Below are 22,738 nucleotides of genomic sequence, written 5' to 3' on the forward strand. Positions count from 1 at the left end.
CCTTTAAAAAAAGCCTACCTTATCACTGGTGTGCTCCTGCGCACATGGCCCCTTTAAATGTAAAAAAAAAATGGCCGATGCAACAGGGCTTTCCTTTACCCCGTCGCGTGTCACATGTAGACAGGAGCAACAGCCCACGCTACTTCTAGCACGGGCTGGCCCCTCCACACACTGGGATTTAAAGGTAGGTCTAGCAAGGCCCTCTGTGTTTAAAGGGTGGAAGGTGATTCACCCCAAAACCCTGCAGCATCATTGCTGCAAGGCAAAAACAAAAAAGCTAGACAGCAGGCTGGAGCATGGGCTATCCAGCCAGGAAAACCTGCAGCGCCAGCGGCCATTCCCTGTCAAGCTCACCCCCTGCCCTGTATTCCTGCGCTTACCCAGTGCTACGCCCACTTGTGGATAACCTGAACTGAAGCTGGGAAACAACATGGTGACCTTGGAGCAAATCGAAAAGTCGCAGTAACTCGAGACTGAAAACATGCTGTTTCAAGGGGGGGGAGCTCAATGTGGCTGCAATTGGGCAGCTGTGTCATATAAACAGCACAGTGCCACTGCACAGCCACTACGGGGTTAATCAAGTTAATCAAGTTTCGAATCCCCTAATTCGAAATGGCAATTTCTCATTCTCCTTTTGAAGAACAATTCTGCATGCTCCTAGTCCTTCCTCTCAGTCAAGATGAAACCATGCTTGGCCAAAGAAGCTTAAACACTTGATAGCATTTGTAATGCAGGGTGCATCAAACAGCCAGGCAGAATTTACACAAGCAGCTAATTGTTTATTTGAATTCTACACACATGACACAGACGAGTGTAATGATGCAGTGTCACTCTAAGTGCAAACACATGCTTGACACCCATACAATCTGGCAGCCTTGTCAAGTGCCTGGATAGTGACAGCAGAAATGCCGAGAGAAGGTTCTGCTCCATCTGTTTGGCTCAAGGGCACGAACAGCAGTGGCTCTATTTCAGAGCCAACGCCTGTGATGACCCGGCTGCTTAGGTCTGGTATGTTTTATACTACAACCAGTCTATACTCTGGGTAGTCATGTTGTAGGCCAAACCTTCTGCAGTGGCCCACTGGCAGATGCCATCATTGTTGGCTACCTCACATCGGTTCAGGGCTCAGACCAGCGCAAGGCTGAAAAACAGGGAGGGACCTCCAGCTCATTTCTCAGGCTTTTAACCACTATGCCATAATTATCGTCTTCTAGGCAAAGGAAACATGCATGACTTTGTGCATTTCAGGGTTTTTAAGCTTTAGCATAAGGTAGAGGAGGGAGATAGTTGTTCAACCCATATAGTTGATCAACACGCCTTCCTTCACATTACGTTTCCTTGTCTGGAACGCATAGCTGGCATGATGTAGATGTTGTTGGAGGAGCAGAAGGAGGTAGGTGGAGGAGACACAGCAGTTAGATTTGGAAGCTGTCACAAACAGTCTCAATTGCTTTCAGAAAAGCAAATAGCCAAAAGATCCTAACAGGAAGCTGTCCAGTTATTTAGAGCTGAGAGGGAAGAATGTAACATCAAGGCTGGAGATTCAATCCAAATTAACCAGCTTGCTCTTTTCCCTTCCAGTTTTTTGGTGCAAGCAGAGAGGCGCCAGGCAGTTCCGTGCTCGCTGTGCCTGGCCACCAGATGGGACGGTCACCTGCAAGCTCTCACACTCCTTATGGAGTTGAAAACAGAAACATGTTATCTGCAACCTAATGGTTTATGGCCAAGGTCTTGGTTTGTGAAGATGGTCTCTAACCAGGCATCGTGTACAGTCTCGTGGTTCTGATCAAGCCCCAAACACAAGGGGGCTGCACACCACAACCCAGTTGTCGGCTGGAGTCTTCCAGTCACTCTGCCTTCGACGGGCCGGGCTGCTGGGAAGTTACTATGCAGCTTGGACTGTGTGTAGTGGCGTTTTTTCTGAGCTTGGTGGATCTTGCAGACAGCAGCAACAGCAGCAAGGCCTTGAAGGGCAAGAGGCAAAGACGAAGTATGTATGACGAGACTCCTTTTACATGGCACGTTCCGCTATGAAACAGACCTGTCTTGTACAATTCTTTTTTGCATTGCCTTTTCAGGCACATTAGGATTTAGGGGTGACTGGAACTCTCTAGCCTTCAAGTGGGGAGGCCCAGGCTTCACATGGAGATGGCAAATAATATGGAAGCCACCTCATCCTGCCTGGCATGGGTTAGAACAGGGGTGGGGAACCTCTGGTTCTCCAGATGTTGGACTCCAATTCTCATCAACCCAACATGGCCAATGGTGGGGGTGGGGATGACTGGGGGAAAGTGTGGCCTTCATACCAGAATGAGAAGCACCAGGGCTTCCTAGGGATATCTGAGTTGGAGAGTGATGCTATATAAGAAACTTAGCCTACAGAAACCTCTGTCTCCATCTATGTAAGGAGATTGGGGAAGGGTGTGTGTCCATAGGCATGCAGAAGCGCAAGGAGTCATATATGTTGGATGTCCCAAAATGTCCCAGCCCCTGCCAAGTTTGCAGATGGCGGTAACACTGCGGCATCCCAAGCCGCTTTCAGGGCCCTGCCTGAGTTTGTCTCCTCTAGAGGCTGCCTCCTCCTTGCCTGTGATACTGAACCCTGTCTTCCCACACTTTGGCTGTCTGCAATGTCTGTAGACATCAAGGATGAAAACTCTTTAGGCAAACATACAAACAAGCAGCATTAAAATTACTGACCCAGGGCTGATCTGTGGCTTGCTAGGAACTTAACAAGGTTGCTGACTGCAAGAGGGAATTTTTTGAGGGCAGCTTTGCTTTCATAATAGCGTTTGAGAGTCACATAAGTACATTTTCACTTTTATGATGGTACTAGCAAAAAAGCCCGTCATACGACAGCTGTAGAGGAGCAGTCTGGTGAGGAAGTTAGTGGGATTTGGCCCCTCTGCTAGGCTGGAAGCTCCTGACAGTGATCTTTCTTCAGAATGTGGAACTTCCATAAAGGCCACAGTTCCGAGAAATGTCACTACATGGCGCCAGAGGGCAAAACCTAGAAGTGGCTTGGAGGCGCCCTCTGGCCTTCTATCTTGGAACTTCCCTAGATGGCAGTTATTTTTCTTGGTAGATGGCAGTTTTTGTTGTTGTTGTTGTTGTTGTTGTTGTTGTTTGGAACTTCCATAGAAGGCTCTGTGAGCTCAGAATTTTTAAACATGCAAATAGGAGAGAAGGCAGAGGCAGTGGATTGGCCTATAAATGCAAATAGGAGCGAACATGTAAATGGCCTATAAGTGCAAATAGGAGAGAACATGCAAGCAGGAGAGAAGGCAGAGGCAGTGGATTGGCCTACTGGTTAGCGATGTCATTGTGACATCACCAATCAGTAGGCCAATCCACTGTCTCTGCCTTCTCTCCTATTTGCATAAGTGGCTTGGAGGAGGCCTCTGGGCTTTTATAGAGAGAGAGAGATGTGTACTTTCAAAACAATGATGCAGTATCCCTTCTACATGTAACAGATGGAAGAGTGTGTGTGTGTGATAGTGAGGGTGGGAGAGCCAGCCAGACGACATTTCCATAATATCCAGCTAGATGTGCTCCCCTGTCACATGTGGGGGTGAGGAGGCAAAACTTCCCAATAGGCATTTAAAATGCTATTCATTTCCCCCACCCCCATTTAAAACCTGAGCATCACAGCATCCTGAGGGCATTGCTGCAGGGGAACTGAAATCTTCCCTTCAGTACTGCTGGTCTTTGGAGAAAAGACATTCGAGCTAGATGGGCAGTCTTAAGCCTGAACTGAACAACCTTCAAAACAATTTTTAAAAAATGAAACAGAAGTTCACCAAACCATGTGGTGCCTGGAAGGACGAGTGGCAGCTCTTCTCCATCCATGTTCCACACACAGGAATTTCTCAGGTACAAAATACTGTGCTTCAAGTACTCAGAAAAAGTGCAACCTTAAGGATCTGTTGTTGATGATGATGATGATGATGTTGTTGTTGTTGTTGTTGTTGTTGTTTTTAAAGAGCAACAGATGGTTTTGTTGTACCATGAAAGCACCAGTGTGTGAACAGTAAGCTATGCATCTTTGTCATGCCAGATGCAAGTTTGTGAATTTGCTCCTTTATAATATGAATGTCCAATGGATGTCCAAAGTGACCCTGCGTCAGCAGAGCCACGTGCATCATGTTGGAAGATGAAATGGCTCAACTTGAACTGTTGTCAGTATAAATCCAGCCGGGGCTGAGCTATTAATTGGTGCTGGTGTTGGTGCTGTCCCAATACAGTGGTGTCATGAAAGGCCTTTGTGGGCTTTGTTTCTTTCTTAGGAAAACTTTCCCTGCCTCTAAGAAACCAGGCCTTTTAACTCTCAGGAATGCTGAAGCACTTGCTTTGGAGGAAGAAGAAATAATGTGTTTAAAATAAAGTAAAAAAAGATGTAGTCTTGCTATAAACAAAAGTCAATGCTTGCACAATTAACCAGTATAAATAACCTGTGACGAGTTGTTTAAAAACCATGCTGAGTTGTCCATGGTAATTGAGACCAGAAAGCAGCACAGACATAAAAGTGGATGTTTTTGTTGGCCCAAGTTGAGGGCCCAGGAGTGAGCCTGTCCCCAGATCTGGGCTGGTGTCCTGCCTTGTGCTTCCAACAAAGAGGGCTTAGGGAGGGAAGCCTGCCTGGAGGCAAGCAGAGCACAGAGAGGAGGGAGAGGAGGTATCGGTTCTTTGCCTGTGTTTTTCCTCTTGGGATCTGCTTCGTAAATGCCTTAAATCTTCTGGAAACCTTGTGCAGGGAGAACTGAGGGAAGAGTGGTATTTCAGAGGGCTCTAGCAAAGGCCTTCTCCTGTACCTTTGTTCTCCACATGCAGTTATAACCCATTAAGATGCATGGGCATTGGCCCCCCAGCCACACATGGATGGATGCGCCACTTTCCAATCCTAGTCCATCTCAGACTTACCCCCAGTTTGCCTGAGGTGTGGGAGCCCAAGCTGTTCCTAAGGGGAAAGATGAGAAGCTGGTACCCCATCACTAGACACTGGCATGGGCTGAAATGGCTGTTCCAGAGCCATTGTCACCAGAAACCTTAGCAAACCAGTCACAGTTTATGGCACACAGCTAGAACCCTTTGTGCGCTGTTGTGAGGCTCCCGATGCCCGATGCCAGGCCATTCCAACAGCAACCAGCATTGCTGCAAGTGCAGGGCTAATAACTGCAGTGATGCATGCTGTGAACCAAGTCCCAGGTTCCGCTCTCAAGGCTCAACCGAGCAGCAACTAGAGATCACATGTGCCTGCAGGCAGGAGGAGCTTTGGTCTCTGCTCCAACTGCAGTCGCAGAAAGTCACAACTTTGGTCCCTGCATGTTGGCACAGCATGGCTTGAATCACTGGCTGCCTGTACTGTAAGGCTCTGGTGCTCAGTGGCTGGTCAGCAAGAAATGCTGGTGCACAGTACCATTTCAGGCAGGGGAGCTCAAAGCAACCATCCAACTGAGGATGTCTAAAGGAAGACTTGGAAAACAGTTTCCCTGGTTAGGACCTACCCAAGGATCTGAATTCATTTATTCTCTGCAACCAATGAAAAGGGCAAAGGTCTTTGGGGTGAGGGAACCTTTGGCACAGGTCTCTGCTGGAAACCCACCAACCACTGGGAGGGAAAGCCTGTTTCCTAGACACGGAAACCAGGGGATCTTTGTCAAATCCACACGTAGCTGACAGGTGATCTTGCTCTGCACTGTTCCTTTCTCTCTGTCTTTTCCAGTCAGCACAGAGATGAGCCAGGGCTGTGCTAAAGGGTGTGACCTGTGCTCCGAATTCAACGGGTGCCTCAAGTGCTCATCCAAACTCTTCATCCTTCTGGAGCGGAACGACATCCGCCAGATTGGCATCTGCCTGCCTTCTTGTCCACTGGGCTATTTTGATGTGCGCAATCCAGACATGAACAAGTGCATGAGTGAGTCTTTTGGATGGGGGAAGGGGAGGAAGAGCAGCTCCATGGAAAATGAGCTTCACAACCAGCAGTCCTTCATTGCTCTGATAGTTACTCCAGACCAGATCTTGTGTGTGTGTGTGTGTGTGTGTGTGTGTGTGTGTGTGTGTGCCATTGCCTTGTCACAAACACAGAGTTTTAGGAGGGGTCCACACATTTCTAGCCCTCCCATGTTTTCCCACCACAAAAAAATCTGTTAAGGAGGGAGAGATGGAGGAGCTGCACAAGGCCTTTTGATTGGCAACCCTAGGAGCCCTCCAACACTAAAAGCACCCTGAAGAAGGACTTCAGATCATGTTCTCTCTGCACTTTCTGTTTGTTTGTTTTTTGGACAATTGACACTTACTCAGGTGTTAGTCAGCTGTCTAAACTACAGTGAGAAATGTGCTTCTGTAACTTTCATATAAAAGGTGGGTTTTGGAGCTCCATATGAATGAAAAATACCAAAAGGGGTTCCAAGAGTTCCTTTCAACAAGTGTTTCTGTAGAACGGCAGAGAAAATACTCTCATCACCATAGCCACGCCTGGATCCCAGGGTGTTGAATGATTTCTCCAGAGCTCTTTTTAATGGACAGGTTGGTAAGAATCCTATTAAATGGGCCATTGCAAAAGAGAAATGTGCCCACTGCGTCCTGGGTGTTCATTGCTCAGGAAGGATCCCTTTAAAAGCAGGCATAATTATGCAGAATATAACACATTAGAGAGCAACTACAGTTCGGCTTTCAGGCAGACAATGGAGAAGGATCAGGGCAGAAAATGACCGCTTCCACATCTCCTGAACAAGCCAGAAAGTAGCATTTTTCCCCTCCCCAGCTAGCCCCCACCCCCAACACTAGCGGACACAAACAGTTTTCTAGATTTGGGGGGGGGGTGTTTCAAAACATTCTACGTGAGTGATTTATTGCACACTAGTGGATCCTTCACATGACGCTGTCATCTTTCAGGACAACTCCCACACCTTCCCCTGGTAATCTCGCTTTTAAAAAGATCAGAGATAATGCACTTTTCCCACTCCATCCCCAGTCATCATAATTAATGCAAGTCATTTGTGGGACTCTTTTAATCACCTAATTTGGAATCTAGTAGCAGGAAAGCCAGACTAGAGATATTGTAGGGGAAAAGTTCCCTTAGGACATTTCTAGCTGGTTATTTTTATTTCTCTCCCACTGGACACAGAATGCAAAATTGACAACTGTGAGGACTGTTTCAGCCGAAACTTTTGCACGAAGTGTAAGGAAGGCTTGTACTTGCACAAAGGAAGATGTTATGCAACCTGCCCCGAGGGCTTCTCTGCTGCCAATGGTACTATGGAATGCAGCAGTCCTGGTGAGTATTATCGTGTGGCAGCGGGGGTGGGAGCAAGCTGTCTGGATGTCTAGCTCAGTAACTCAGGCCCATTTGGCCTTGGAGGTATGAGTGTATAAGAGAACACTTTTCCTGCACTCCCCTACCCAATGATGCACAAGCGGCTACTGTGGTTTTTACATAAACATCTACATTTCCTGGAACTCCTCTTCACAACATCGAACCTACAAGTCCTGTGGCAGGGCTGTTTGCTTCATCGCTGGGACCAAAGCTGCCTCCAGAGTGGATGCAGTTTCTTTGCAGGGTGATTGATGCATATCAATCCAGACAAAACTGAGATGCTGTTGGTGGGTGGTTCTCTTGATCAGGTGGAGGGTGTTTGTCCTGTTTTGGATGGGGTTTCACTCCACAGGAAGGAGCAGGTTCATAGCTTGGTAGTTTTCCTGAAGCCATCATTGCCACTTGAATCTTATGTATCCTCAGTAGTAAGGAGTGCCTTCTACAAGATTTTATTAGACAGGGATAACCTGACCTCAGAGTATAGACTTCTGAGGCCAGGTTATCCCTGTCCTATCCCTGTCCTATACTCTGATAACTTCCAAGTTAGATTACTAAAGTGCACTCTCCATGGGGTTGTCTTTGAAGATGGTCCAGGAGCTGCAGTTTGTGCACAATGCAGCAGCCAGAACGATTGATGGGATCAGAAGGTTTGAACATATAACATCTGTTCTGTATGTTTTTGAGCCCAGTTCAAGCTGTTGGTTTTGATCTATAAAGCCTTACATGGCTCGGGACCAAAAGAATCTGACAGAGCACCTCTCCTGATATGAACCTACCCATACACCACAACAATGACCTTAGGCCCATCTCTAGGTTCCTCCTTGGAGGGAGTTTCGGAGGATGGCAACAAGCAAGAGGGGTGGGAGTCTGCTGAAGTCCCCCTGGTGGCAACTCTGTCATCCTTTTGTTGCCAAGTTAAGACTTTCCTCTACTCCCAGGCATTTGACAGCATATGATGACGTTTTAACCAGGGCTGTGCACCGCCTTGGGCTGAACCCCCAAATCCAAGCTGAGGTGGGCTGATTTGGCCCGCCTCAGCCCAAATATGAGGTGGTACCAGGTTGGCCCAAGGCGAAGTGGATCAGATCCAAAGTGCCTCGGGCCAATTCAAGGAGGTGGTAGGCTACTCCCCCTGCCTGCCCACCTGCACAGGAAAGCCAATGTGAGGGTGACCATGAGTTCTTTGGACTCCCCTCCTCCCTGCTCACCCCCAGGACTTACCTTTTCGATCTGTCCTCCTCCATTAGAGCTGAGATTTAAAAGATGGGAGCTCTGGGTTTTCATAGATCTTTGGTCATAAACTACAGCAGCTGTAAAGGGCCATGTCTGTAGTTTGCTTCCGTAGATCTATGAAAATTACAGAGCCCTCATCTTACTTTTAAAGCGCGTCCAGCGGTGGCACCAGAAAAAAAATCAGGAGGGACACAGAAGGGGGAAAGCATATTTCTAGGTGGGCGAGCTGCGTCCCACATGTTAAGATCTCTGAAAGAAAAATAATGGAATATCTCATATTAAAACTTATTTTGAAATAAACAATATATTGATTAGTTTAGTTTTTTTAAAATATAGCATATATTAGCCAAATTCAAATTAATGTAAGGTAAACTGCTTTCAAACAAGGTAGAGTCACTACACAAGCATTTCCTTGATGTGCAGATTAAAAAGACAGAACACTTTCTTTAGAAAACAGTTACTTTTGAACCAGTGCAGGCAGAACCAGGAAGGTAGACTCTTAGTGTAAGGAAAGTAAGAGCAAAGTGAGACACCTTGGCCCTGTACACCTAGGAAAACTAATGCATGTGAAGTAGTAGTCTAAAGATCCAAAAGATGAAGTTTTTTAAGATGAAGTTCCTGATGAAGCTGGGTGGTTTTTTATTGCAATCCTTTGCCTTTGTAATATGGAATAAAAGAAATAAGAGATATTGAATATGGTGGGATTAATTTATGAGTAAACATCCATAGGCTTGCATTGTGAGTAAATTCTCCCTACCCACCATTCCTGTCCTAATTCTCTGAGGAGAAAAAAGAAAGACCTGGAGAATCATAGAATCATAGAATAGTAGAGTTGGAAGGGGCCTATAAGGCCATCTGCTCAGTGCAGAAGGTACAGATTAATTATTTCCATCCCCCTCTCAATTTTTCCTGGCCTATTCTCCTGAGGGGAAAAAAAGGAAGAGATCCATGGAATAAACAGATCAATTCTTCTGAGGGTGTTCTAGCTGGCTCTGGCTGCTGGTGCCAGAGTATAGTTTGGAAAACTGCCAAGAATAAGTTTAGGCATCAGGGGTTTTAAGTGTGATGCAGTTATGATTGCCCCCACCCCAAACCTCAGTTACCTAACCCTAATTGGTGGAATGGAATGTGGTTTCACTGGAGGCAGAGCCAAGGGGGTCACCCCCTCTCAGAAACCTCTCTAGAATTAACACAGAGAAAGCCGTTTGTGGCAGAGCCCACTTATTGAAAGCAAAGGGAGATGGGAAAGGAAGAAGCCCATTTCACATACAGGCAAACTGAGGCAGCAGGCAAATAAGAGTCGATGATTGGAAGAGAGAGTGAGTTTGAGTTACATAATTGCAGCATAGTATGTTCCCAGAACCAAGAAAGAACAGGCTTTTTAAGTGTCTTTAAAAAACAACAACACCAATTTATCCAGGGTATGTCACAACACAGATGAAGGCATTTATAGACAAGACCACTTCTCCAACATTTAAATTAAAGGGAGTTGGGAGACCAGGAAACCCATTTCAAAAATGGGCAAACTGAAGCGGCAGGCAAATAAGAGTCAATGATTGCAAGTGAGGGAGTTTGGGTTACATAATCACATGTTTAAAGGAGAAAAAGAAGCGCCCTATCAAACAGGAGGAATTTAGCCAGGAATATGTGTTAATTTGCACCACAAAAAGGATAGAAAGGATTTTTTAAAACCACATGTTCACAATATCATTGAGATTCATTATACAGCAAAACAAAATGGATTCTAGGCCACAAGCCCAAATAATTTTTTACACAACACGGCTGCACAGACTGAAATGCATTCCCTATTCAGTCACAACCCCATGAAAAGATTTTTACATTAATCTTTTGGGCTCTGATGAGAATGGGTTTTGTTAAAACAAAAGTATTTGTGATGAGGAAAATTATCAACAACTACCAGCAGCAAGAAACATTTTTAAAAAGCAAGAGACATTTTTTAACAAAAAAAAGGCAATAAGATCATACCAGGATGAGGATAGTGATATTCTTGAAACTGCGTGGCTGCCTGCCTGCCTCCCCCCCCCCCCCCCGCTGAGACTGAGCTGGCCAGGTAGGCGAAGGTTAAACAGCAAACAGTAAAACGTTAGCAGAACTATTATACACTGGGTAAAACAGGCTGATACCAAAAAGCAACATAGAATCATAGAATCATAGAATAGCAGAGTTGGAAGGGGCCTAACAAGACCATCGAGTCCAACCCCCTCTGCTCAATGCAGGAATCCACCCTAAAGCATCCCTGACAGATGGTTGTCCAGCTGCCTCTTGAAGGCCTTGAATGTGGGAGAGCCCACAACCTCACCAGGCAACTGATTCCATTGTCATACTGCTCTAACAGTCAGGAAGTTTTTCCTGATGTCCAGCTGGAATCTGGCTTCCTTTAACTTGAGCCCGTTATTCCGTGTCCTGCACTCTGGGAGGATCGAGAAGAGATCCTGGCCCTCCTCTGTGTGACAACCTTTGAAGTATTTGAAGAGTGCTATCATGTCTCCCCTCAGTCTTCTCTTCTCCAGGCTAAACATGCCCAGTAGATATATGAAGACAATGTGCTGAATATTAAAAGCCTCCAAAAGCTTTTTGCAACCAGCACAGAAATATTCTACCTACCAGATTCAATTCACAAAAAGGCAAATGTGAGTTGATGGAAGAATCTTTTAAAACATACTTAATTTAAACGGGGCGCAGTTAGTGGCGGAGGGGAAAGCAGAGGCAGCAACCTAGTCCCTGGTCCCTACTTTCCTCCTCTGGCTTGCTTTTTTTTCTTTAGCTGGATCTAGCTCCAGCAGGGATGTCGAAAGGAGTGAGCAAGAAAGGCCTCGGAAAACTTTGTTTGGGAAGCCTCAGCCTGGCCTGCCTGGCATGTGCTCGCTTCTCCTCTTCCTCTGAGTTTTGTTGCACACTCACTCCTTCCTAACCTTCCCACCCTGCCCCATTTCTTTCTAAAACAAGCCACAATTAATCGCTATGACAATAAGGCCTCCCGGAAACTGGCTCGGAAGCAAATTAACCCCTCGTCCCCACTGCCGCTGCCTTCCTGACCATCCCAGAATGCAAGTGCTTATAATAGGAGTCCAGCAAGTGGGGTGGCAAGGTCCTTGTTTTGGGGGGCTCTAATATAGGAGGACAGATGGCAAAGGCAGCAGCTCCGGATTTGGGGGGGTGAGTGGGGAGGGGGGAATGGGGAATCCAATGGACTGCAGGTCTGGGCATCTGCAATGCAACTGCACAGCAGGTGCTCAGGAACCCACAAGGGCTGACCCATTTTGAGGGGGAGCTTAACCTCGCTTCAGATTTGGTTCTGAAGCACGGTGGCCCAGCCCCAAAGCACCCCGAGTCAAGTTGGGGCCATTTCAGAGGCTCTGAAACAGCCTCCAAGGTGAGTTGGGAGAGGGGGCTGTGCACAACCCTAATTTTAACTGATCCTGGGATTTTAAAATTGTTGTTTTCTATATTATGTTTTATATTGTATTTTTAAGGTTTTAATCTTTTGCAAACTGCCCAGAGCACTTTGACTGTTGGGCAGTATAGAAAAGTAAGTAATAACAATAACAACAAGTTTAGCTACTATGAGGTGGAAAAGAATCTGAAAAAATGTTGAAAGTGTTGTTATTTCTAACAATGAAGTATTCCAATTTTTGGAATTCTGGAGATTTGTACTTGGTGACATTAATCCTCCACCCATGAAAGTCTGATGAATATCTGTTGAATTTACCCAAATTGGGAGGGCATGCGCCTAGTTTTTCAGACATTTCAAAGTATTCATCCCAATCTGTATTAACTGAAGAATGAGGTACCATAAAAACTGAAATAATGAGGAAATGTTCCAAAATGTGGCAGGTGGGGAGGTGGGGAGCAGCAAATGTCAAAGCTGAAATAAAGAAACATCTCCTCATTTCTCTTCTTCTTGACAGCACAATGTGAAATGAGTGAGTGGGGGCCATGGGGCCCTTGCTCTAAGAAAAGAAAGCTGTGTGGCTTCCGGAGAGGCAACGAAGAGCGCTCCCGGAAGATCCTGCAGGTGTCCCCTGGGGATGTGTCTGGGTGTCCTGCCACCACAGAGCTCCGGAGGTGCACAGTGCAGAGAAACCAGTGCCCAGAAGGTGAATGGAACGAATACTAACCTCCTTGCTGCCTCCTGTCCCTTTCACTTGCTTGACATGAACCCTTGGGGAAAGAACCCAACATGCAGTTCCCAGTCTGCTTCTCCCCAGTGAGAATTTATTTATGTATTTATTAAAACCATTTATGTCCCATATTTCTGTTTATGGAAAACCACCCAAGGCAGCTGACAGTGTTTTCATAAAACTGTATCAAACACACATTAAAACCAGATATGGCAAAAGGCAACAGATATGACCCAATAAACAAACAACCCCAGCTCACTGCCAGGAGCATAAGGCCATCACCTTCTCTATCAAGCAGACCAAACATTTGCCAGGGGGCTGTCTTGACATCGTCTTTGTCCCATGGTGATTCCGAATCTATGCTGCGTCGGTTATATGACACAGCCGCAGAGTGGAAGCATCCCGGGGACAAAGAGATGAAGATGCATGGCCAAAAAGTCAGGGACTTATCCTGACTTTTCCAGCCAGAGTGAGGTCAGCCTGGCTCTTCCACCGGTCTGCCCTTGCTTGGAGCTACTTCGGGGGCATTCTCGGGGAGAAGGTGACCTCCTATTGGTCACTGGAAGCCGGGGGAGGGGGCAAGCCCAGAGAGCCTAATGGTCGCCAGAAAGCCCGCGCTGCCTTCCTTGTAAAGACACTGCCACGCACCAAGTGATAACAGTGCATGGTCTGGCGGCAGAGCGGTGCCAACCCAGCGCCATGAGGATAAGCCCGTCAGGGACAGGTCCCTCCTCAGGGACAGCCGCAGATAGAGGCATCCTCCTCCTCCTCACTCTTCTTGCCTGCCACTCAGAGCAGGGCTGGTGTAATTGATGCAGCCTGGTGCCTTTTCCTTCTGGGACAAGGTAGCATCACTATTGCTTTGTTGATTCACTCAGCTCACCAAGGCCATTGCTGGAGTTTAGCCTCTCACCTAATAGCCACATTGTTTTGACAGAATCTGAGATGGACAGGGCTAGTGCACCATCTAGTCATGTTATGGATACCTTCTGGCTTGTGCAACCTGAGGATGTAGACAAACAAACTGCTTGGAGGATTGACACCTACTATTTCCTCTAGATCCTTGTCCATCCTGGCTTGTGAAATCTGCCAGAGGTGGGCTGGGTACCAAAGCCTCGTTGAGAGACAGTGAGGTTCATGCAGCTTAGAATAGAAAGAAGCAGTGGGGAGGTCATGTTAAAAAAAACCCACCCAAATCTAAATCTTGTGGTTTCAAGAACTACTGTCCTGTGTGAAATGTGTCATTCCTGGGCAAGGTGATGGAGCGTGAGGTGGCCTCAAAACCCCAAGCAGTGTTGGATGATAATGATTATTTAGATTCATTCCAAACAGGTTTCAGACCTAGCTATGGGGAAAAAACAGGCTTGGTTGCCTTAGAAAGTGGTGCTGGAGTTTTGCTTCACCCCACGGCCACTTGCCTGTGGGGTGCTGCAAAGTTCCATCTACATGAAAGTGCTGGGGGACGTCATCAGGAGGTGTGGGCTGAAGTGCCATCAGAATGCAGGTGATACTGAGCTCTACCTCTGGTTTCCATCTACACATCCCAGGGAGGCTGCAGGACTCTTGGACCAGTAGCTGAAAGTTGTCTTGGGTTGGTGAGGGTAAAGAAGTCAAAAATCCAGACAAGGCCAAAGTACTATGGGTTGGGAAACCAACTGCTCTGGATGGAAGTTTACAACTGGCCTTAAGAGGGATTGCATCCCCCTAAAAAAACCTAAAAACCAAGTGTGTAGTCTGGAAATGCTCCTGAATTCTCAGGTGGCCATGGTTTTCAGGGGAGCCTTTCACCAGCTTAGGCTGGTGCGCCGGACCTAACTGGAGAGGACGGGACCTCGTCTCAGTCATCCATGCCTTAGTGACGTCCAGACTAGACTAGTCTAATACACTGTAAGTGGGTCTGCCTTCGAAGACAGTCTATAAATTTAAGCTGTGCAGAATGCGGCTGCCTGTGTTGGTGGGGGCAAGGCAATGAGATCATATAAAGCCTACACTGCCATGGTTACTGTAGGTTTCAAAGCCCAATTTGAAGTGCTGATTTGGACATTTAAAGATTTACATAGTTTGGGATGAAATTTCTTAAAGAACTGCCTTCACCTGGATCAGCTGGCCTGCACTTTAAGACTAGCAAGGGGGGCCCTTCTCAATTGCCTGCCTTTGAGAGCAGTTAGCAGTCAGTACATTTGGGAAGGCCTTTTCTGCAGTGGCCCCACAACACTGGGATACATTGCCATTGGGGTCTGCCAGGCCACATCATTACAGGGTTTTAGGAAGGCCCTGAAAATTTATTACTTTGCTTGGTCTTCCGGATTATGTTTTGTTGGACTCAATGTAGCTCCTCTTGTGTGTTGTAGGTTTGTCTTATGCTGCAGTTTGATATTTTTTAGAATGTTTGCTGGTTTTATTACAGTGTCAGTTTTTATTATTTGAATTTTACTGTTGTACATCCCCTTGAGAGGGCTTCTGCCCTGGAAGGCGGCCAATAAATATTTTAAATAAATAAATAAATAAATATCCACCACCTACTTCTCAAAAAACAGGTAAAGCACCCTATCCTGTCTTTGGATCCAGCTGATTTCTGTAAAGCCCATGAAGGAGCAAGTATTACAAAGCATTTTGGCCCTTTTCAGTCAATATATTATAGCATGGAAAGAACACCACACTGCTTGCTCTCAGTTGGCGTTTGCAGGTCATGTTTTAGGGGGTTAATTTCAGAATTTCTAATGTTCTTGTGTTCAACTCAACCACTGGTCAATTTGTTCATCTGCCTCTCTTTTGCTTGGCTGCAGGACGGAAAAAGAAAAAGGAAGAACAAGGAAAGCAAGACAACATGAATGAAGATAGAAACCGGAAAGAGACCAAAGAAAGCAGGTCTGGGATTAAGAGAAGGAGAGACCAGCCCAGAGGAACAGCTGTGCCTATAACCTCTGCTCAGTAGTTGTCCCTCCACAGCTGTGTGATGGCCATCTCCATTGCTGCTGCTATGTATATGAAAGCTTTATTGAACCAGAACACACACACACACCCAAAAAAAACAAATCAGATATGACTGGGTGGACAGACAGATTCTTCTGGCCACATGTGGACAAACACAAAAATTCAGGCCCTTCCATATTCAGCATAGGACATCCGAAACAGCCAGATTCATTGAGAGAACAGCAAGGTACTCTCGGGGCATTCTTGAGTGCCCCAGACTATACATCAGGAAGCAGCAAGGAAAGAAAACATGTCCTTCAAGGAAGGCCAGTGAGTGAACATCTCCAGCTGAAGTCACCATGGAAATACAACGTAATACAGTTTCCAGTACAAAGGATGAGATTGAACTTCGTTTGCTGAAAATCTGGAAATGCACAAAGGCTTTCTTTCAAGGCCTCTGTATTGTGATTCAAGCTGTATCATTGAGAATACGTGTTAAATGTTTGTGATACTTGTTCAGGTGTGTCAGCTCTGAAATTGCTTCAAAATGTCAAATTATAAAAAACTGAAATAGTACAGTTCCTGTTTGTACATCTTCCTCCATGTGGGAACTAGAAAAGGGGTAGATTTCATATTTCAGAGGGAGAACAGAGGTAACCGGGCAGCTACATTTTCTCTCTTATGAGAAGAGTTGCATAAAATGGCAGTGACTTGATCAAACCCATCCAGGGAGGGCAGATACAGGATGTTTATGGTCCTGACCTTTCTGTACAATGACACAGCTGATGAGATCATCTTGCTTGGGCGGAATTCCTTATTTCACAAGAGGGATCAGAAACTGAAACGGAATGTGTGTTGTTTGAAATAGCAGGGAAGGAAGGAAGGTAGATGAAGGAGCTGGCAGGGGTGGGGGAATGCACTGCCTGTATCTTCTCTTACTGCTTCAGACCTTTAAAAAACAATAAGCATAACCCAAGAAGCAGACAGCGGTTTTCCCGAGCAGTGTTGATCCACACAGGATGCTTTCCTTACTAAGGGAGGGATCTGTGGAAACTGCCTACAGACAGTGAGTATTCGCCTGTATTCTCCACAGCTGTGCAGAAGAGGGCACACCCTGGAGCCCTGGGACAGGCCAAGCTGCAGCAGCAGCTGGCACGGCCTCTTCTCTGAAATGGTGGAAGTGCCTTGGGTTCAAAGGTTGACTTTCCAAACATGAGAAATTAGCCTTGTGGGTTATATAAAATGCCTACTTGGACTTTTATGCATATTTCAAAAGCAAGAGGAAAAGGCAAGACCCTCTCAATCCACAAAGAATTCCAAAAATGCCCTAACGTGGGGGGGGGGGAGGTTAACCCTCCCTAGCTTTTACAGAGAAGATGAGTGTAAATGTCATGAAGAATATAGGTCTTGTCATATCGTGTGTGTGACACACACACACACACACAGCCTTTTAACATAACCACCTTGGGAGCAGGTATTCACATAGAGACCCTCAAAAAATGTGGCTTACTGAGCTCTTCATTTCCCTTGAGCTCCTTTTCCTTCAAAAACCATGAGCCCTCCCCTGTGATGTTCTCCAAGTACAGGGGATGTGATCCCTGGAAGGAATGAGGAAAGGCAAACAGGCTGTCAGAGGTCTCCCATGCATATGCCTCCCATGCATGTGCCCCAGCCACGTTGAGCCAAGCACCTGGACACAGCCAATTCTGTTGTCAAGCTAGGAATGTCCATGCTTGCTCCTTTTCACAGCCAAGGGATTTGGGCAGTTGCATTTCTAGGAAATGCTAACTGAATTGTCTTCCTGGCTCCATCAGGGGTGTGGGAGCTGCATAGTTGGGTCAATTCCAGAGCTGTACCAAGCTCCCCTGGATAGCTGGCTCCCAGTAGGGCTGCCAGGACCATCATCCACTTTGCACTTAAGTAAACATTGTACAGTTATATCTTCAGTGGGATTCCATTTCAGCATGATGATAAATGAGCAGCATACCAGGCTACAAGTGGGCAACGTCTCCTCCAAGTTCAGCCTTTGAACTGTAGAGATATGTTGAGGCAAAAGCCGAAGGAGGTCTCCTCAGCTCACTCTAAAGTTTCTCCTCCCAGCAAGCGAGAGATAAAGAACTTCTTTCTGCAGCAGTATCTCAGCAGTGGCCTGTGACCCACCAGGACTCAGCCTTTTTGGCAAAGAAAGAGCCGTTGTTTGCATGGAGCCTCAAGTGACTTAGGGCCTGTTCCTCAAGACTGATTCTGCTGGAACAAGAAAATGAGGAATGTGGCGCTTTGAAGGGTGCCGCTGCCTGGCCCTGGAAGGCCACTGTGCTAGTAATGGTGACAGCACATCGGCCAAGACTGGAGTAGAAGACTCCACACACAGCATAGTCATGGGGCTGCCCTGTCAAACAGGTAGGGATGGCAGCCCAATTTCTGTAAGTACATTGGCCATGTGACAACTGCCATGTTTCCCCTGTAACAAAAGGGACACTTGTTTTTATACCCCTTGCATCTGGCACCTCTTCCTTCTTTTCCTTCTCATAGACTCATTACCAACATCTTCAAAACAGATGGAAATGGTCCCCAACAGAACAACACAGTTTTGCTCCAAGTTACATCAGAAGTTGATTCCTCCCACCAACCTTTTGTGCACCCAAAGGCCAGACCCTCAATGGCAGGACTTTTGTGAGACCCATGGATCCATTATCTCCAGCTGTAGAAAGCACCTCAGAATATTTAGCTAATGATACAGCACATAAGCAGGACTAAGGTCCAGGCAGAGGGCTGCAGGTGCAACTCATCAATAGATGCTGTGCAGCTGTTCCATCTTTTCCTCCTTAACAGTTTTTTTGTGGAACAAAAAAAAGATGGAAGCGGTGGAAAAACATAGGAGGGTAACAAGGGGCAGATGACGACTTCTGCACCTCCCATAAAATTCCATGAATTAGGCAGGGTGATTGAACAATAAATGCTTGGTCTGGAAGCTCCCCAAGGAACAGTCAGACTGAAGTATATTTAGCAAGGTTATGGATAAAAATTCACATAAACGAAACTGAGTGACAGAGAATCAACAGTTACAAGAAAAATAAAGTATAACACAGAACATTTCTCTCTCTTTCTCTCTCACTCCAAAGTAACCTACCCAGAAGTTCAATCCAACATCCAGCAACCCTCCCCCTCCCCACAACAATGACTAATTGAAAGGATTATCTTCTCCCGTCCATGTTTAATATAAATCCCAACTTTCACCAGTTCTACTAGCAAGTTAGATTTAACATGCTTACATGCAGCCCCCCAATAATAATTTACTAGTCTTCTGCCACCATAGCAACATTGGGAATGTGTTGCTCATTCATGTTTATATTAAAGTGACTTTTTGCTCTAAAGAGATCCTGGTTTCCACATTAAGCAGAGCAAAGGGGTCCTTCTCTCATGATGCTTTAGTGGCCTCACTCAGGGACACTGGAGAAGCGGCTTTCCAAAGAACAGCAACAGAAGTCAGGAGATGCAGTCACATACACACACCCACACCCCAGGGACTCCATTAAAGAGCCAGAAACAGCAGACTTATACAAGATATACATTTAAAGAAGTTACTCCAAATTACACACATACCCAGACACACAGTAATACACTGTGACCACCACACCCTGCTGCAGGTGAAGCAGGGCCCCCCAGCCCGGTCTCAAGAGCAAAGGGTTGGGGAGAGTGAAGGGAAAGGAGCAGGCAGGCAGGCAGACATTGGTTGGTTTGCACAATAGCCCCAGCCATGATGGGTAGCTGCACGTGCCAGTAGCCATTATAGTATCATCTGAACCTAGGTGGCAGGAGTTAGTTGAGGGTTAAGCAACCCTCAAATTATAACCCATGGTCTGTTGTAGAGTTTTTTTTACCAGAAAAAAATCCATTGAAGAAGAAAGGAGATCATTCCACAGTTGTGGCCCAACTGCTGCAAAGGCCTCTCTCCCGTGCCCAGAGCCCAAGTGATCTCACCATGCTGGTTGATCTCAAGGATGGGGAAGATGTGGCTCTTCAAACAACCAGGTCCCAGACTGCTCAGGGCTTGAGAAGTCAAAACCTTCACATTGAATTGGGCCTGGAAACACACAAGCAACAAGTGCGATTCAGACAAGAGTTGGTGACACGTATGCTTGCCCCAGTATCTGAGCAGCCACATTTTGTACTAATTGACATTTTCAGTCCTTCTTCAAGGCAATTTTGCATAAAGGACATTACAGTTGTCCAGTACAGATGTCATGCAGTGACAGAAAACAGAATTCCAGGCTTCGCTTTCTAGAATGGGTCACAGGCTGTGCATAGCCTGTGTTAGGGCCATCGCTCAATGCAGGCCAAGAGCCCCTGGTTGGGATGCAGAAGGCCCCAGATCCAATCCCAGCAGCGGGGCTGGGAAAGGAATCCTGCTAAAGAAGGTCTAGATGTTGCATTTATTGACTTTAAATCAGCCTTCGACTCAATTCCCAGAGGCAAGTTATGGGGAAAGTCTGAGGCTACTAACATCGGTAGGAGACTGCTCACACTCATGCGGAGTCTCTATGATGACACACATTTGAAAGCCAGATGCAGCTGCGCTGGTCATTTAACAGGATTAATACCCACCTATAACGGAGTAAGACAGGGGTGTGTCTTGGCTCCCACTCTGTTCAATTTTTGGCAAACAGACCTTTGTCAATCCTCCTATATGCAGACGATGCAGCGCTCCTGTCACTGTCAAGCATAGGCCTGAGACGTCTTTTAAGTGCTTTAGCTTCTTATTGTAAAGATGAACTGCTGACAATAAACTACACCAAAACTAAGGTCCTGATCTTTAACAAAAAGAGAACCAAGCATCAATGGCAGATCAATGGACATCAAATCGAGCAGGCTCCCTCCTCTAAACACCTGGGAGTAACCTTTCAATCATCAGGCTCGTGGAAGTCCCAAACAAAGCACGCCATTGCAAATGCTCAAAGGAGCACCAGAGCACTCCTCTCTTTTTTCTATGCTAATGGTGGCCAATATATCCCTGCAGCCATGCAAGTATTTACTGCTAAAGTAATCTCACAGATGCTGTACGGATGTCACGTATGTGTTACTGAAGACTAGGCCTCTTTTGAGGTTGCACAAACAAAATTTCTAAGAGCAACATTAGGAACCCCTTTTGTGTGCCTAATACAATCCTACAGCTTGAGGCAGGACAAATTACTATGTAGGCACAAATGCTGATACATAAAATGATTTTCTGGCTAAAAAATTCATCATTTTGTCCTATGGGTCTTTCCCCACTGACTTTGACTGACCCATTTCAATCCAAATGGAAAAGGACACTATTGACAAAACTGTAGAATTTGGGCTTCTCAACTGATGCCATACGGCTTTTGGAATATGCTAAAGCTAAAGCGGCTATTATACAGCGAATCAGAGACATCGAACTCCAAAACCACTTGAGACTGACTGTACGCCATCCCAACTATCAGGACTATGTAGGAGCATTTACAATGCCAAATTATATGTTAAACCTATCAATTCCCAAATATAGGAAAGCTTTTATGTTAACCAGATTAAATGTTCTACCTTCTGCACTCCTCGAAGGCAGATATAACAAGATCCCTGTTCAAGAGCAAATATGCCCTTATGACATGGGAGGTGTGGAAACTGAAGTCCATGTATTACTCCACTGTCCTTTTTACCATGACCTCCGTAAAGATCTTATTACCCCAATTCTTTTTTAAAAACCAGGGAGATCTGAAGCATTTTATTTAAAACACCTATTATCAGATCAGAACCCTCTGATTACACACAATGTAGCACGATTCTGTGCATCTGCTATCACCTGCAGAAAAATTATGATAAACCAAGGATAGTCAGCCTCTGCTATTACTATTTCGTTTATGACATTTTGTGTTTCAGATACATGACTCTTGTTCTTCAGTCTTTAACAGGACGGTCTTTATAATAGTTGTAATTGTAGTTATTCTAACCTGACAGTTAGAGACTTTTGTCTCCCTGTTCTTAGTTTGGCTTGTTTTTATAATTACTGTATTTTGCTTTTATAATGATTGTATTTCTAGTTATTTTTATTTTGCTGGTCTATGACCGTAATAAATTTTGATTGATTGAATCCCTGGAGCGCCATTGCTGTCAGGCAAAGGCAGCAATACTGGGCTAGATGGACCAGGGTCTTGTCTTGATGAGAGGTTTGCCTGGGGGTGGATCCACAGCGGCGGCAGGTCATTCGCATGACACAGCCACCATCGTGAAGCCATCCAGGGGCAAACCCCTGAAGCTACGCTTTTAAAAAGTCAGGGACTTACCGAGTCTTTTTTTATCTTGGAGCGAGGCGACAACCGCATGTGCCGTGTGTCCCCTTGCTTCGGAGCTGCAGCGGAGGCATGCCCTGGCCGATGGAGATCCCTGATTGGTTAACCTGCTGGGACAGGGGGAGGGGGCCACCGGAGTGCCTCCGCAGACCTTGCTTAACATAAATGAATAAATGCCCCAGCAGCCCTTGGCACTCGCTCAGCCCCCTCTCCCCCTCGTCACTCCTGCTCTGTCTTTCGCCATCCCCTCCCTGCACTCCACTTTTCCTGTCGGGGGAAGCAGCCTCCTCCGTCCCTTCCTCCCTCGCCCTGCTGTGCCTCCGAGGGCGCATGGTATGCTGAGCTGCAACAGGGGCCAGTGCGCAAACAGCCCCTTGTTGTCACCTCCTTCGCCCCAGGATGTTGCCCTCGCTGGCTCCTTCCTAAAAACTAAAAAAATAGTACTAAAAAAAAAAAAAAGAACTGGACCACGGGCACACTGGGGGGAAGCGGAGAGGTGGAGGTTCATATCCACACCTCTCTATAAATGCGCAATTGCGATTTGCAAATAAAGGAGAGAAAAAGGGGGGCAGAGGAGCCAATTTCACCCTCCAACTCTTCTGTTCTCATGCAGGAATGGGCACTAGCCTCTAAAACTCGCACCTGCCCTCCTCTCCATGGGTTCCATAGCCTCCTTTCCATGGCCCTGGAGGAGCACAACCCAAAGCAGCCTCGTCCAGACACAGCCTCTGTATCAGGCAGCTCCCCATGTTCCTGTGACAGGTTGCTCATTATCCCTATGGCACAGACATGATGAGTGCAAAGAGGAAGAGAGCATCAGAGCTTTTAAA

General features: G+C 46.3%; 1 protein-coding gene across 5 annotated transcripts in view; it reads left to right on the forward strand.

Annotated features, from left to right (window-relative positions):
* The window catches only part of RSPO1 (R-spondin 1), a 35,749-nt gene extending 19,600 nt beyond the window's left edge, over window positions 1–16,149 (forward strand). For 3 of the 5 annotated variants that reach the window (XM_063140198.1, XM_063140197.1, XM_063140199.1), the window contains exons 2-6: window positions 1,582–1,990; window positions 5,723–5,914; window positions 7,127–7,276; window positions 12,478–12,666; window positions 15,477–16,149. In XM_063140198.1, the coding sequence (XP_062996268.1) occupies window positions 1,888–1,990; window positions 5,723–5,914; window positions 7,127–7,276; window positions 12,478–12,666; window positions 15,477–15,625 (783 nt within the window). In that variant the 5' untranslated portion in view covers window positions 1,582–1,887 and the 3' untranslated portion in view covers window positions 15,626–16,149. Of the gene's footprint in view, window positions 1–1,581; window positions 2,023–3,769; window positions 3,874–5,722; window positions 5,915–7,126; window positions 7,277–12,477; window positions 12,667–15,476 lie in introns of those variants that run through there. The other 2 variants (XM_063140201.1, XM_063140200.1) reach the window with 2 other exon arrangements.
* The last annotated feature ends 6,589 nt before the right edge of the window (window positions 16,150–22,738 follow it).

The sequence above is a fragment of the Elgaria multicarinata genome, chromosome 13 (assembly GCF_023053635.1).
Source record: "Elgaria multicarinata webbii isolate HBS135686 ecotype San Diego chromosome 13, rElgMul1.1.pri, whole genome shotgun sequence".
In the NCBI taxonomy this organism is placed as follows: domain Eukaryota; kingdom Metazoa; phylum Chordata; class Lepidosauria; order Squamata; family Anguidae; genus Elgaria; species Elgaria multicarinata.